We start from the raw sequence: 15375 nt of genomic DNA, 5'->3' as shown, positions 1-15375 counted from the left end.
CACTTGATATACCAAATTGTGTGCGATGCGAAACAAGTAACGCGTCATTCGCGCCTGCGCTCTGTTCAAGACTCCATCGGAGGTCGGAAGATGCGCATTAGAAGCGTTGACTAATGTGGAGATCCGGAGCGGTGGCTGTACGGCACATTGCATAGCCGTAAGACGAGACTAGTTGGCTAGCTGGCTGGCTGGAGGTAAAGTATACTTCTGCCTGGTGACAACAAACCAATGTCGTGTCAAAAATCATTCCGTATTTTCGGGAAAAAGAAGCCAACATGACCGCTCGGTTGATCTGCCCGAGTCCACTGGCTGGAAAAAAACTCTGACCAGCGATCCTCGCAAAATGACAAAGCTTGGTATTGATGCAGGTGAGACATCGGAAAAGGCGTGATGGCTGAGGTGGTGCTTGCGCGGACTCCATGACTCGGGAGGCGATGAAAGGCAGGCTGTGTGAGAAGCTGAGGACAGAATTAGTGTCCACCATTTTGCGCTGCATGCGATCCAAGCTCAGTCGGAGCCGGAGTTGGTTTCCGAGTTGAGTAATGAATGACCAGCGCTCATGGCACTTACCGTCTCTAGACTGCATTAATTGAAAGAGCAAAGGAAGCTGTAGCGACTCACGCAACAGAGGCACTGAAAATTGGTAATCACACCATCGGAGTCCATGGGAACCACGTATAATCAAAACAAGTAACAATGATTATTACTTATTTTCACAATACTATGGTACTGCGGTTCCATTGAGCCGCAGATATCATGTCAATAAGGTGCCGTGATCGGCGAACCACGGCTGATCGGGGCCATTAAAGTTGGGTGAAAAAAAATGTCCAGCTGGCTGCCGTGGCAGCTTGGCCAGCTGCCATTGGTAAATGCATTCAGACATGGCCCCAGTTGGCTTTTTCCATGGGACGCCAGCAGCCGCTGCTTCGGGTTCAGGACGACGTCCCCCCAGCCGATTTTGAACCAACCAACCACGAAGCGCATAAAAGAATTTTTTTTATTTTTTTCAGGGTAAATGCAAGATTGCCAATTTCCCCGGAGCGATTCATGAACAGGGGGGCACACCCTTGAAGCTCATTTCCTTAAATTTCTTGGCTTTGAGATGTTACTGTTTCGGGGATAGTAAGCACTATACGAGTAAGTTAGCGAGGGAGTGGGAGCTCGCTAGAAACCTCAGACCTTCCCTCCTAGGCCAAAGTCAGTTACGAGCGGAACGGAGTCACGCCTACATCGCAAGCCAATCCCTGTGCAATGCTACGCACATGCCCGTGTCCGGACCCACCCGCAGCAGCCGTGAGGACCCGATGAGATCATGTCCCAGCCCCGATTCAGCACTAGTGACTGCATCTGATTCGTCAAAGCTGGTGGATGGAGATGGTTGGAGTGGATGGTGTTTCACCTTGCAGGCAACGGGCAATGTGGCTGGCTCTGCACCTCCACGCTAAGCCCGTTAGTTCTGGCCCTTTCTGGGTCATAGTGCAGCCCGTGGGTTTTACACAGATTATTATTATTATTTACTGCTTTACGAGTGAGGAAGAAAAGGGAAAAGAAAGAAAAAAGCAAAAGCAGAGTCAGTGCCTACTCTGGCTGTGGTGTTCTGACCCTCTTAGGGGGTCTCCCCCCCGTTCAATGACCCCATTAACCCATGGAATTATGTCACTATGCATGTATGCACTTCGTATGAATGTATTCTGCAAGTCTCCAATACGGAAGCTTTACCATCCATACTTAAGTACTTCCCAGTATGCAAGTAGGAAGCAGTAGTGGACTAAAATCTCGCCATTCCGACCGGACTGTCTCTCATTATTGATGCCTACAGAGTAACAATAACCGACACACTTGCCTGTTCCAAACATACATACAAACATACACAAAAGAGAGCGCAGCCCCAATCGTATCGCGTTGGTTAACCCGCAGTGTCCGGTGGGATGATATTACTAGTGAGTCGTTGTCGTGGAGCATGGGTCCATGGGCCGCAATCGTGTGCATCATCCGCGTACGTATTGATCCATAACGGCATAAACCCCCATACGCAGGCGCTGCACAAGCGATGCTCCAATGCATGTTTCATCTTGATATCTATCCATAGAAACAGCTGAATGCTAGCCATCAACCTGTCAATCCTCTGCTGGATTTCGTTGGTGGACGCCTCAATCGCCGCGTCATCCCCCAGAAGTGACGGCGGTTGGTGCACTCCAATCGGCTGGGTTCCTAGGAACGGCAAACGGCGAGCCGAGCGGTTAGGAAGGACAAGGATCTGATATGGATGGAAGACAGTCGAAGGGTAATTAGCAGGATCTCGATCAGGAGTTAGTTGAAATCTTCCGTACCGTAGTTTTTCTAGTGAGGAGACAAGAGAAATTGGAACTGGTCCACCATCCACGGAGTTCTCCAGCACTTTCGGAGCACCACCGGAGGGGGAGGAGGGGGAGAGGAAGAGAGATGGAACCAAGCAATGCAAAAGTCTGGTTCGGTCAAACTAGACTGTACAGACACAAAACACACGCTGTTTTTCCTCGTCTCCGCCATCGCAACAAAGGATGGCAACAAAGGGCCAACATACGATCGGTACGGGTTACACGGGAATACGCCGCAGGAAAAAAAAAAGTCCCCCAGGTAAGGTAAGTATCCATTGTGTCTGTAATAAGCCAGTGAATACTCCGCGAGTCCCCACTTTTTCTCCCCTAGTGCTTGGGAGCTATAATTATAGTCCTGTATTAAGTATTTTTTAACCCCCATCCCATCCCATCCCTACACCGAGATCAGACGAACCGTCTGACTTGTCTGGAGTTAGACTAACCACCACCCGATTCTCTCGTTTCTTTTCCACCCCCTGCCGCTCTATCATCAGTCTTTTCTTCCTCAATTCGTCTTCGGCTTCCGCGGCATATCCTTGAATATACTTGCATTCCCACCCCAGCTACTACTGCTCCTCCTATATCCTCTTACCCCGGAGTATCTATTACTATCGTTTCCGCCTAGTCCTATCCCACCCTCAATCCGTTCCTGGTATACACCCACCACAATCAAAAGAATATGTTGACCTCCTCGTCAACCGACTCCTCTCGCTCCTCCTTCTCCGGCAGCCCCGTCTCGCAACACCCTCCTCACCATCAAGTATGGTTTCCTCCTGCTCCCCGCCGCCGTCCGCAACACTACAAGATCCCCCGCTACTACTCGACCCCCGTGAGGGAAGATGCCCCAGACTCGACCCCTCTACAAATGTACGGATTGGAGGAGCGCGCGCCATCCATTGCTGAGAAGCCAAAGCTTCTGCGCCGCTTTTCCCACGCCCTCGACGACATCAAGGAAGACTTGACCCTCCAACCCAGCAGCGAGAAGATCCGAAGCAAGCGTCGCCAGTCCATCTTCGGGATAGATGAAATTGCCGGATCAAGCGGATCGATCTCCTCGCCTTCTATGGATGTGCCTGTGGCGGCCGAACCGCAGCCCCCGAGGCCCCGTCCCCTCTCGATATTTGCCTCCGAGCCCTCCAGGAGGCTCAGTCGGCGGTTTTCCATCTTCGGATCGAGACGGTCGAAGAAGTTGACGCCCGGTCAGGCCGGGAGTATCTCGCAGCCCAATTTGATTGGGGCATCGACCCAAATATAATCTCATCATCGACTCTCGATATTGCATCATTGTCACCATCTCTATCGCCATTATCCTAATTGATCGACACGACGAGAGTTAATACACATAGACGCCGACAGCCGCCCCCGCACATACATCACCACAAGTACCAACATAACCGACCCATCCCAACCCAAGCATGCAACCCACGAACCCAAAACCGCATCTTTATAATCGGAGTTCAGCACGGCGCGGCGAGCATCATTCGATCCTTTGATCTATAATACCAGTCAAAAGTCTTTCCTTGATCATACATTCATCCATACCTTCCTTACCGGGCCCATTTCTTTTCAATATTGAATACATTTTTTCAAATTCTCATTTTCAATTCCCATTTACAAGGTTGGGTGTCCGCATTAGCTCGGTGTTCGGTGTTAAGTTTATCTTGCTTTGAGTTTGATTTTACCTCGATTTGCAGGTTTCCGTTTTGCTTGCCCTCTTCAGAATGCTTTGAGCAGGAGAAGAATTGCAATTGCACATTCAACCAAAACATGTATTTATATACATACCCATGCTCACCTTCACACCTCTTGGTGATCTGGTATACATCTGTATATAGATCATGTACATACACATACATTGATGATCATATAGTTCCACACTGCATGGACGGGCGGCATTGTATAGCCATATTGTTATTTTCGTTCGAACCAAAAATCATCATGTTTCATATATAAATTTGCATCAATGAACAAAGAGTTCCAAAAGAATTACTTACTATCCACTGCAGTAGTAGTCAAATCACCTGCCCGTTGTATACCATACTCTAAGAATAGTAATATTTTACTTATGTACAGTTCATCATATCCACCCACACACCACGCCAGGCACACACACAGCCAATCAACCCACTCGTTCATCAGTATTCAATACGGGCTTATCCATGTACCTGCATGTATGCAACTTATCACTATCACAATAGTTGCCTAGTTTTATCGTTATCCTTTATCCTTTATCATTTATCGTAAAATTACCCCTCCGCGCTTAACCGTAAATTGTCACCTCGTTATCGCTATCGCGACATAAGTAGTACTAACTAACTAGTATTCTCGTCTTATTCTGTTGTATTAAGATATGATCTGGTGGGGTGGGCGGTACTCCATACATAGATAGTTAGTTACTATATAGTAGTACCTATTGTAGATATGAAATAGTGTTGTACACAAATACCATCATCATCATAAACGGTCCATCCATCAAGGGATTCCCAAGTAAGTAAGTAACAGGCGTAAGTGGGGAAAAGAACAAGAACAAGAACAAGTGACAAGGGTCCCTGCCTTGTTTTCCCTTCCCCTCCCCTCCCCTTCCCCCCCTTTCCCCTCACGGTTTAACTTCCAAGCCAATACTTGGTTTTTGCCTTGCAATTCCGGAATTTCCGGGGATTGAACTTACAAACTAACAGGCGAAGTAGGCTACCTTGTCAACCTATTCTAGGCGAATGAAGGGAACCGAGGGGGGGGAAGAAGAAAAAGAAGGTACCAGAATAATAATGCTGTGCCTAAGCGCCGGGAAATGCAGGGGTGATTGTAGTAGTTAGTACTTTAGTGTGTAAGGAGACAGGTTTTAGTTGCACAAATGAATAAATGACTCGGCTATCCCCAGACTACTAATTACTAGACCAACTGACTGGTTACTTCTGGAATACCTATACATACATACTTACATTGGACTCGAAACCAATCTACCTACCTATTTGTACGCTGTACGCTATATCCAAGTACCAGGTAAGAAGTGCAAAGTGGGACAAGTGGGTGTCGTACAGATTGGTCGGAATTGGAAAAGGGGCGGTTACCTTAGTTGTGTTTAATTTCCGGTTTTGGCCTCCTTGTTCAGTGGCTTAGTCTTAGTACAGCAGGGAATTAGTTTACTAGACTAGTTTAGTAACTGTCCGGGCATTTTGGGAGGGGGTCAAGCTTTTAATAGGAAATGAATTATGACACAATAGAGAATGATTTTTAGAAGGGATGGATGGATGGAGTGGAATTTCCGAAATGAGAGGGGTTAATATACTGATTATTAGTGCTAGTACTTCGTTGTCGGTAAGTGGCTGACTTGGTTTGGTTTGGTTTCCGCCGACCGTTAAGCCCGAAAGGAAGAATAGATTAGTTAATTTGGAGTAGATACTAGATAGATTAATAGACAGGAGTGGTGTTGGTAGTAGTGTCCAATGAAAGTGGAAATAATTAGAATGAAATGGAGTAAGTACCTGTACCTACAGTAATAGTAAATAATATAATGTGTATGTGCTCGCCAATCAGAATAATTGCAGTTCACCCAACGCAAAGAAATCAGCCTGTAAAGAAGAGATGAGTAGTGGATAGGTAGAAGGTGAACCGAGGTGTAAAGCAGACTGAAGAGACGAATCCAAAAAGAGATACAACACCCAACCCCACCCATAGATAAATGAACCGCAAATATACACCACGCACTCCTCTTTAATAAAAAAATAAGAAATAAATATATGGGGATGATAGATATCCTCTATCTCGTCAACGGTCCCATCCAATTTATCAGTCATATTGGTCCCGTGCTCCCACCCCGAGATAAACAATGATGTCAGAGGTGCCCTTCTCCCAGCTGATGCCATTTATAGCGTGACACTCTCCAGATCTCGCACCATCACGGACATTTGTGCCCGCTTGGCTGCCTCTGCAACAAGACTGAAGTCTCGTAAGAAAGGTGCTGTCGCCGTGGGACCGCCCGACCCAGTGACTTGGTGGGGGTAGGTGTCCGCTGCAGGCTGGCCCATCGTTGCAGCAGCAGCAGAGGTTTGTGAAAGATCGGTGAGGTTTTGTTGCTCGCTGGTGTTTGCAGTAGGAGGTTGAGATTGAAGCTGCATCTGGGCGGTTTGGCTGTTGACTGCGGCGGCGGCGGCTGCGGCTGCGAGACCCAAAGTGTTTTGAGGTTGCGATGAATATCCTGGTGAGATGTGTGCGGTGGATTGAGGTTGGTTGAAGGGAGTCAAAGTGCGGGAGGAGCCGTCCATGTTGTATTCTCTATATATCTATGGTGGAGGAGAGGTGGTGGTGATAAGGACGATAGCGATGTGAGAAGTCTATGAGGGCGGCAGCGATCGCGATGGGGAGGGAGCGACAAGGGAGCAAAAGGCTAGGCTCAGCTGGCGGGATGAGATCGCAGTCCAGGCGTAGAGAGGGTATCGGGGATTGAATGGACTGATCCGGTGGAGTCGTTAGTCGCCTTAGCCTGATCGCTGGCGTATAGAAGATGGCGTGATGAGGGGAGAAGAAAGAAGGAAAAGAGGCCGGCAGGAGAGAAAGAAAGAAAAAGCGCCAGCCAGCAAAGGAAAAGTAGCAACACGTGGGGCTCGTCCCAGAAGGCCGCGGTATGACGTCCGGCAAGGCTAAAGGCTGATAAGTGGAATTTCCACGAACGGATGACGCTGAACCGGAAAGTGAGGGACGGTTGCGATAGTCACAGATAGTCGGGGCGCTGCGATCAATTGGTCGGGATCGTACTTTTGGGACGCAAGGTCAATCAGGCGATAATATACTGAGAGTTAGCGAGGGAGGGGGGGAAAGGACAATCATCGAACTAGTCAAGCGGAGATCAGTTCAGTTGACGATGATCGACAATCCCCGTCGCGAGGAGCTGAAAACTATCAGACTATTGTGACTACTTATGATTAATCTTTTTTCTTTAGTTTTCCTGTTGCATTGCTTCTGAAAAGCAGCCCATCGGCCAGCAAAAATTTCGCGAAAAGGTAATGCCGATAATTACCCGGCCGGTATGCGAGGCGGTCTCTCCGCCCGACCCCACGCGGGGTTTGCCTGGGAGATGCAGGTACCGTGACCGTATTACGCGGCGATGCCTCGGCTGAATGACACGTGAGGTCAGGTGACTCTCTTGTGGTTCAATCACTCACGCTAGTCCCTTTACGGTAATCCCCCACCACGAAAAAAAGACTCCACCCTGAGATTCGCATTCGAGAATTCATTATTCGGTGCGCATCACCGCCCCATCGCCCATCATGCGACATTCACATCCTCACCAGATCGATTTACTCATCCGCTGGAGCTAGGCTCGCATCTGATCACCATGGCGGAAGAAGACAATTTCGACACGGCGGCCATGTTCGAGGACCCCGAGGGCTTCTATGAACCCGAGCCCGAGCCCACCTTTGCAGAGCATCACATGCTCTCCGGCCAAAAAGTGCGCGTGCGCCTCGTTGGTAGCCATCCTCTCTATGTACGGCACTCCTGGTACCTCATGTTTCACCCGGTTTCACTCATTAACCGCTCATTCTAGGGAAACCTCCTCTGGAACGCCGGCCGAACCAGCTCCCACTACATCGAGGAACGCGCCAGCACACTAATTGAGGGGAAGGATGTCCTCGAAATCGGTGCCGCCGCCGGTGTCCCGAGTATCGTCAGCGCCATTCTGGGCGCCCGCACCACCGTGATGACCGACTACCCGGACCTGGATCTTGTCCAAAACATGCGCTACAATGCCTCGTTGGCTGAGTCTCAGATCGCGAACCCTGGCTCCCTCCACGTTGATGGATATAAATGGGGAAACCCGGTAGAGCCGCTGCTTGCGTGCCTGCCTGCTGGTGCGACGGGCTTTGATGTGCTTATCATGGCAGATGTGGTGTACAGTCATCGCGAGCATCCGAATCTGATCAAGACGATGCGGGAGACCATGAAGCGGACCAAGGAGGCCGTGGCGCTGGTGATCTTCACGCCATATGAGCCATGGCTGCTGCCCAAGACGGAGAAGTTTTTCCCGCTGGCGGAGGAGAATGGCTTCCAAGTAACTAAGATATTTGAGAAGCTTATGGATGAGGTATTGTTCGAGAATGACCCAGGTGTAAGTGTAGTTGCCCCTCCTAGTTAACTGGCAATCTGGCTAACATACTCTAGGATGAACGTTTGAGAAGGACGGTCTTTGGATATGAACTTCGCTGGGCAGAGGAGGAGTTGAAATAGCATACTGGCGTTGGAGGAAATGGATGAGTTTATGAGTCATGACTCGCTTTGAGACGTGTAGACAAATAGATACGCCTACAATAAAAGTTGATTATATTAGCGATAAAATGCAAAATAGACATGGCAATATCTGCTTCAGAGCGAGCTTGTTCAGAAGTAGACGACAATGTTGTGCTTGTTCCAACTGTATAGAGGCGTCAGTCACATGGACCCCACCGAGCCGCCCCGCGCAAAAATAACTTCCAACAATTCAATCTCCGCCGCAAATCCACCGCGCAACATCGGCAACCAACATTGACAGCTGATCGCTCCTTTTCCCTCTCATCATGCCGGTACATTCCCTCAACGTCTTGCAATAGATCCGCATTAACCAACCACAGCTCATAGTATTGACCGGCTATCCCTGCTCCGGCCTCACCTACCGCGCCAACCAACTCGCAACGCAGCTCGAAGAAACCCAAACCGAGCTCTTCAACACCGGCGCTCTCCCCTCCACGAAACCCCGCTACAAGATCCATGTCGTACCTACTCACGATCCCTCCCATCCGCGAACCGTCTACGACCATGCCCGCACAGAAAAGGAGACCCGAGGCGTGGCGTATGCGCGGGCGAAGCGCGCCCTTGGCAAGGACAGTTTCGTGATCCTCGACGGAATGAACTACATCAAAGGATACCGGTATCAGCTGTGGTGTGAGGCGAAGGCACTAGGGACGACATGTTGCGTGGTATGCTATGCTATGCCTTCCCTCATCCTCCTTCAACAATAACAACCATCAAGCAACGCGCACTAACACAATCACCACCAGGTCCACGTCGGCACACCCATCGACCAATGCGTCGCAAACAACGAGGCTCGACTCCGCCGTCAAAAAGACACAGACAACGACAACAGCAACGAGAACACTCCCCAGCCTGACGCCGAAGCGACACCATCCACCACCACCGAACCCACCTCCGACCAAGAAGACCCCTACCCCCCCGAACTCCTCAACAACCTCATCTTCCGCTACGAAGAACCCAGCATCCACAGCCGCTGGGACAAGCCTCTCTTCACCGTCCCCTGGACCGACGCCTCCCCCCCAATCGCCGAAATCTGGACAGCCCTAACCGGCATCCCGCACCCTTCAGCAACAACCACCCCCGACCCCAACACCTCCGTATCAACCCTCACCTCAGCCCTCAACAACACCAGCCTCTCCTCAGCAGCAAGTACCACCACCACAGCAAACAATCCCTCCACATTCCGCACCAACCGCCCCAAAATCAAACCCCACCAAGCAACCGCCCTCCCCGCCGCAACAGACTCTACCGCCCTCTACAACATGGAAAAGCGCACCTCAGCCATCGTCTCCGCCATCCGCAGCTTCACGCTCTCCAACCCCTCCGCTGAAGCCGCCCTCGCGCAGTGCCAAGACGGCAGCAGCAGCAGCGGTAATGGGCGGGGAATAAGCATCCCCGTCCCGGAGGCGTCCATGCCCGTTTACGTTCCGGCGCATGTGGCCACGTCCGGCACGACGGATGAATTAGCCGGCGCGGGCGGCATTCTTGCGTTGCCGAGACTGCAGAGGTTGAGGAGGCAGTGGATTGCATTGAATCGGGCGTATGTGCAGGGGGCGCATGCATCGAGTAAGGGCGGGTTGACGGCTGAGCAGGTGCCGGATGCGTTTGTGAGGTTTTTGAATGCGGAGTTTGGGGCGGAGAGCGAGTAATCGCTTTTTCGAAGATTTCTTTGTGCTTTGTTGATTGGTTTTGTGATGAGGGTGGTGGGTTTTGTTGGGACATGTTCTCTTGTTAAGAGGGAGTCGTTAAGGTGAAGGCTTGCTTATAGTGATGTGGATAGAGACGGATGGAAAAAGTTCACCATAGAAGCGTCTGTTTTGCAAGTATTTAGAGAGCGTCATTTTCATTATAGCTTACTGCAAATAACGACTAGCTATAGGCCTACTGGCAGGTTACTTGACATACGTATGTTATGAATGATTCGATCCTGGGTATTTATCGTATCTTTCAAGGAGACAATCGAAAATTACAGCTCAAATAGAGTAGAAAGGTAGATAGTGGGAAGAAAATAGCAAAACTTTTAATCCCCGCTAGCAGGGAAGTAGAGTAGAAAGCTAAAGACAGTGACACTCAGAAACATGAGTAAGTAGTCAACCATATCCAAAGCGGGGATTGAAGAATCCACAAAAACAGGGTGCAGGAGAAACAAAGAATATTCACAGGACAAAATTCACGTATGAACTCCCAATACATAAGATAATGGCAGGCCTCCTGTTCCACGACCTGCACCTATACATGAACGAAAAACCCGTCATCTATATCCATATCCAAATCCCAAAATCCCATATACAAAACCATCATCCCTGTATTTCCAATTCGCCCCGTTCCCATCTTTTTTTCTTCTCTCTGGTCGACCTCTTTCAAACATAGGCCCGAGATGAAGGTCGATGCTTCGCATCGATACCGAGAAAGTAGCAAGCAAAACCACGCCCAAAAGCAAGAAGATACACAGAAATTGAATAAAAGGTTTTTACAGAACCATGCGCAGCAAGCTGCGCGTACATGAAACGTAAACTGTCACAAGACAATGATGAAGGACTTAGGAGGCATCTCCTATCCGACCGCCCAGAGCTGTCGTCCCCAATCAATGCTTCCACCATACCAACCTACACCGTAGTGAGTCCGGTAATGGTCTAGAAGATAACCCTCTAGATGATGGGATCAGATCCGCATCACCGAGGGTGAAGCCGCGAGATGCGTCGTGGACACACTGTGGCTGGAGCGGGGAGCTCTCCGGGCAGCTGCAGGAGGCCAAGGATCCTTTGGAATGAAATAAGAAATCCAACCGATGGTCAGAGAATGATCTTTCACGGACGCTTTCCATGAAACTTCTATCCATCACGGCTCTTTCCCGTTACCATGAGATCCTTCCTATGAGAACCATCCAGCACTCGGCGATGCCTGGGAAGACAAATTTTAAAAAAAGACTTCAAATGATCGTCTCAGTAAAGCATTCAGGCAGGGAGACCGTGAGCGATCTGAGCCGCAGCCTGGCTGGCTTCAATGTGGCGGTAGTTGAGTCCAAGGGTAATGAGCTCCTGAAGGCTGGCATTGACCTTCTCATGCATGGAAGAATCCTGGGGCGTGATGTTGGTGAGCTCCTCAAGCAGCCGGGACCGGCAGTTGTAGTAGTTTCTCTCCGCATTCTGGAGTCTCTGGTTGTGGTGAGCAGAAGTCTGCTGGGCAGCCTTGAGAGGGTTGGTCTGGGACTGGGTGGAACGAGTGCGCTTCATGGTGGGGGCGCCAGTGACCCCAGCAACTCTACGCTTGCGTCCGCCCGTCTCCTTCTTCTTGGCCGGTCCAGTGGTAGGGGAAGCATCCGGGGAGCTGTGCCTGTCCGAAGAGGCAAAGTCGTGCACACGTCTCATGTGGTCGAACAGATTCCACCTGCGGGGGAATCCGTAGCCGGGCACCGACCTGTCACAACCCTCAAACAGGCACAGGTGGGGGTTATCTCCGTGACCGTGGAATCCATGGGCTTCGCGCTCGTGGCGGAAAAGGCATGCGTTCGAAGAGAACTGCAGCTGGGCATCCATGCAGGCGGCCACCTTGCAGCGGTAGGGCTTCAAGTGGGAGTCCAAGTATTTGCTGTTGCACGATTAGTTTCGATGCTTCATCAAAGCGCTGCAGGTTTGACTTACTGATAGGCACACTTCTGAGTAGTCGGGGGGTGGTTGCAAGGCTTCTCTCCGTTGGCAAAGGGGCAGTAGTACTTTCCATCACTGTGGGTGGGCAGGGAGTAGTAAGGGTGATCCCGGGGGTTCCGGAGATCAGAGCCCTCCTTGGCTTTCTGGCGGAGCGTTTCCTTGACGGGCAGGGGTGGGAAAAATTCAGGATCCTGCTTGACCTGGGTCTGGGACATGGAAGTCTGCAGGGCTGGCCTACGTGCATTCTTGGTTGCCCGAATGGTTCTGTTGGGGGTCAGAATCGGCTGCTCACAGCTGCAAATGCGATAGAGAAATACTAACCTGTTGGGGTCCTGCTCACTCAAGGGGGGAGTGAGGGGGAACAATGGGTCTCCTAGGTTGATTCCATGGCTTCCAACGGGAGTGGTTGTAACATCTTTGAGCATAGCATCTTCATGGCTCATGAAGGTGGGGTATCCAGAGGCAGAGCAAGAGGAAGTAACAGAAACATCATTACTGGCGTCAGACAAGGGGGGAGAAACAGGGACTGATTGGAACATGCCGGTGGTATACTGATCCATGGATGATCCGTGGTAGTTCATCGAGTTCCACGCCTCATTGCCGGCCAGGTGGCCGTCATCCGCATGAGAGCTGTGGCTGGAGAGAGTATCATCAGGAGTGCAAGAGGACTGGGTACCATTCTGGCCATAAACTTCATTATCAAAGGCAGAGAGGTCAACCAATGAGGAGTAGTGGTTGAAGTCATGTGCATGGGAGAAATCCAGGTCATTTTGCTCAGTCACATCCTGGATGCCTGAGAAATCGGATCCGGCGTGATGATACATTACATCACTAGGGCCAACGGTCGATGGCAGCAGTTGCTGAGAGAAAGAGAAAGAGAGCATCTGGACTTCCGGGGACTCTGGTTTGGACATCGCACCACTGTCAAGTGCATCCACGTCGCTCAGAGACCACCCCTTCAAGTCATTGGGGGTCCCGTGGTTGGGGTGTGTGCTTGAACACAAGGAGAAATTGTCCTGGCTCGAAAGTTCATCATCCTGGATTCCTCTGGAGGCCATGTTGGGGATCCCTGGGATCATTTGGTTTTGTCTCGGCTGAGACAAGTGGTCCATAGTGTGCAAAGATGACTGGGACAAAGACATGTTCTCTGGGTCGTTCTTGATCTTGGTGGACATTGTGTGTGGGTGTTCTAATACCAGACAAGCTGGAAAACAAATGGCAAGCACTAGAAAGTAACTAAGAGTCAGTACATCTACACCTAATCGCTGTTGAAACAATGACAGAAAGTGAACGATGGTCTGCATCTAGGATCCATGTTGCGTAAAAGGGCCTATAATCAGTCAGATAAATCATTCATGCAAGCTTTAAGGTCGAGGCACACCAACCAAGAGGATGTCGTGTGTAGATCAATCCAGGGAGGTTACCGCTTGGTCCATGAGAAGGGATGCACTGTTGTTAATCCAGGAAATATCTGAGGTCATAACCAGTAAAGCGATCGGCAAAAGCGGCAACATGTCCGTGGTGCTTGTTTCCGGCGTCAAAGCTGCAGCTGCAGTAGATCGGGTCGTCTAGTCTCGGTTAAGGTATCCATCCGGGGATCCAGACTACAAAAGGGTATCAAGTGATAAGATGCAACACATAAGTTGATCAACGGTTCAGTCCATTAAGTGTCGAAATCCAGTGATGTTTTGATCGAAAAATCCAAGGTCGGAGTTCATTGTGTGATTGCTATTTCCAGAGACGGCTTCTAATCCAGAACGGTGGGAAATCCAAATCGGGAACGGAGAAAACAGGCCAACAAAAAAGGGGTCCAAGGCAAATGTCCAAACTCCCACTAGGCTTAGTGAGGAGAGATCCGGTGGTTCCAGGCAGAAAGGATAGTCCAGGGGTAATCGAAAATTGAGTGTGCAACATTAAACAACACTCAAGAGTGTCCAGTCACACAGCGGCTGCTGTGGACAAGCAAATGAATTCCATGGTCACATGTTTTCGTCAATCCGTCGCTTCGACGGAAGAATCCAGCGGAAGCAAAGAGATTCAAGAGTCCAGGGGTCCTCTATAGTACTGCTGTCGTTGAAAGATTGTCGATAAAAGCGGATCCAGGGGTTTCGAAATGCAAACAATCGCAGAAAGGGACAAAAGCAAGAGAAAGAAAAGCAGAATCAAAGCAAGCAGACAAAAGGAGAGTGATGAGGGGACTACCTGTTATTGTGTTGCCGTATACTCAGACTAAAGCCTGGGAGGAGCGAAAAACAAAACAAAGCAAGCAAATCCTATCCAGGATACGGACTGGGTTTCCAGAAGGGCAGTTCAAGGGTTGATCTAGCCAGGAGGGGAGGGCAAATAGTTTCTTTTCTTTTCCAAGATCCACGGATTGGACACTTGAAGGAACAGAGAAAGAACAAAAGAGTCAAGCAAGTAGTAGTTCAAGCCTTGAGAGCAGGTGGAGATGATGGGATAGTAGTAGGCAAGAGCTGATTTGACTGTGACAAATCTAGCAGAAGTAGTATGGAGGGGTAGTGTGTGTTTTGGAAGTGTTGAGTGTGTGTGGAGTAAAAGAAGATCAATGGAAAGTAAAAGGGGTATCTTGGGTTCGTTGGGTATCAAGAGTGGGCAAAGTTCGGATTTCTTCTTTGAGTCTGGTGTGATGATGATGAGGAGAATAGGAAAGGTCGAGAAGAATTCCATCTGGAGGGGAAAGGACGGCCTTTTAGAGGCGAGGGAACCGGCTGGAGTCTCGTTCAGGAGGCCAGGCGTGGGGGGCTATCGGAGGAGACGGTGCGTCCAAGCGTGTGCCGGAGGTGCATGCTTGCTGCAGCCGGCTGCCTCACTGGCCGTATCGAGCATGATGATTTGGCGCTGCGAGACATGGCGGTGATAGTGGTGCAGCGCCAGGTGGTGTTGTCCGGTCCCTCTCTGCCAATGATTCTCGGAAGTCGCCCATCATGGAGGGGCTTGACGTGGCCGGTGGGTGGATGTATCTAAAGGTATCATTTGGCAACGGCACCACCCGGGCAATTGCTCAATCTAGCGGTGAGGCGGGCCTCACCCGTCCTCCACCTATCCAAGAAGTATGATTGGCGGCCAAG

The 15375-nt window shown here is 50.2% G+C and overlaps 5 protein-coding genes across 5 annotated transcripts; 3 read left to right on the top strand and 2 right to left on the bottom strand.

The window, feature by feature from the left end:
- Positions 1–3036: 3036 nt before the first annotated feature.
- Positions 3037–3612, top strand: AtWU_11050 (uncharacterized protein; the record flags this gene model as incomplete). The annotated part of the gene is made up of 1 exon (XM_035506152.1): positions 3037–3612. One exon carries the CDS (start codon positions 3037–3039, stop codon positions 3610–3612), a length of 576 nt encoding a protein of 191 aa, XP_035362045.1.
- Positions 3613–6220: 2608 nt separating this feature from the next.
- On the bottom strand, positions 6221–6619 carry AtWU_11049 (uncharacterized protein; the record flags this gene model as incomplete). Its single annotated transcript, XM_035506151.1, has 1 exon — positions 6221–6619. One exon carries the CDS (start codon positions 6617–6619, stop codon positions 6221–6223), a length of 399 nt encoding a protein of 132 aa, XP_035362044.1.
- A 1070-nt stretch (positions 6620–7689) lies between these two features.
- efm7 (putative nicotinamide N-methyltransferase Nnt1) lies at positions 7690–8579 on the top strand (the record flags this gene model as incomplete). Its single annotated transcript, XM_035506150.1, has 3 exons — positions 7690–7839; positions 7900–8460; positions 8514–8579. The coding sequence occupies 3 exons, from the start codon at positions 7690–7692 to the stop codon at positions 8577–8579; spliced, it is 777 nt and encodes a 258-aa protein (XP_035362043.1).
- Positions 8580–8905: 326 nt separating this feature from the next.
- AtWU_11047 (putative RNA polymerase II Elongator complex associated protein Kti12) lies at positions 8906–10288 on the top strand (the record flags this gene model as incomplete). The annotated part of the gene is made up of 3 exons (XM_035506149.1): positions 8906–8911; positions 8960–9304; positions 9386–10288. 3 exons carry the CDS (start codon positions 8906–8908, stop codon positions 10286–10288), a joined length of 1254 nt encoding a protein of 417 aa, XP_035362042.1.
- A 1305-nt stretch (positions 10289–11593) lies between these two features.
- Positions 11594–13461, bottom strand: AtWU_11046 (putative C2H2 finger domain protein; the record flags this gene model as incomplete). The annotated part of the gene is made up of 3 exons (XM_035506148.1): positions 11594–12227; positions 12281–12550; positions 12608–13461. The coding sequence occupies 3 exons, from the start codon at positions 13459–13461 to the stop codon at positions 11594–11596; spliced, it is 1758 nt and encodes a 585-aa protein (XP_035362041.1).
- Positions 13462–15375: the final 1914 nt, after the last annotated feature.

Source organism: Aspergillus tubingensis (genome assembly GCF_013340325.1).
Source record: "Aspergillus tubingensis WU-2223L DNA, scaffold_15, whole genome shotgun sequence".
Classification (NCBI taxonomy): domain Eukaryota; kingdom Fungi; phylum Ascomycota; class Eurotiomycetes; order Eurotiales; family Aspergillaceae; genus Aspergillus; species Aspergillus tubingensis.
The sequence above is the reverse complement of the archived record's forward strand: the minus strand, read 5'-3'. Positions and strand labels throughout refer to the sequence as shown.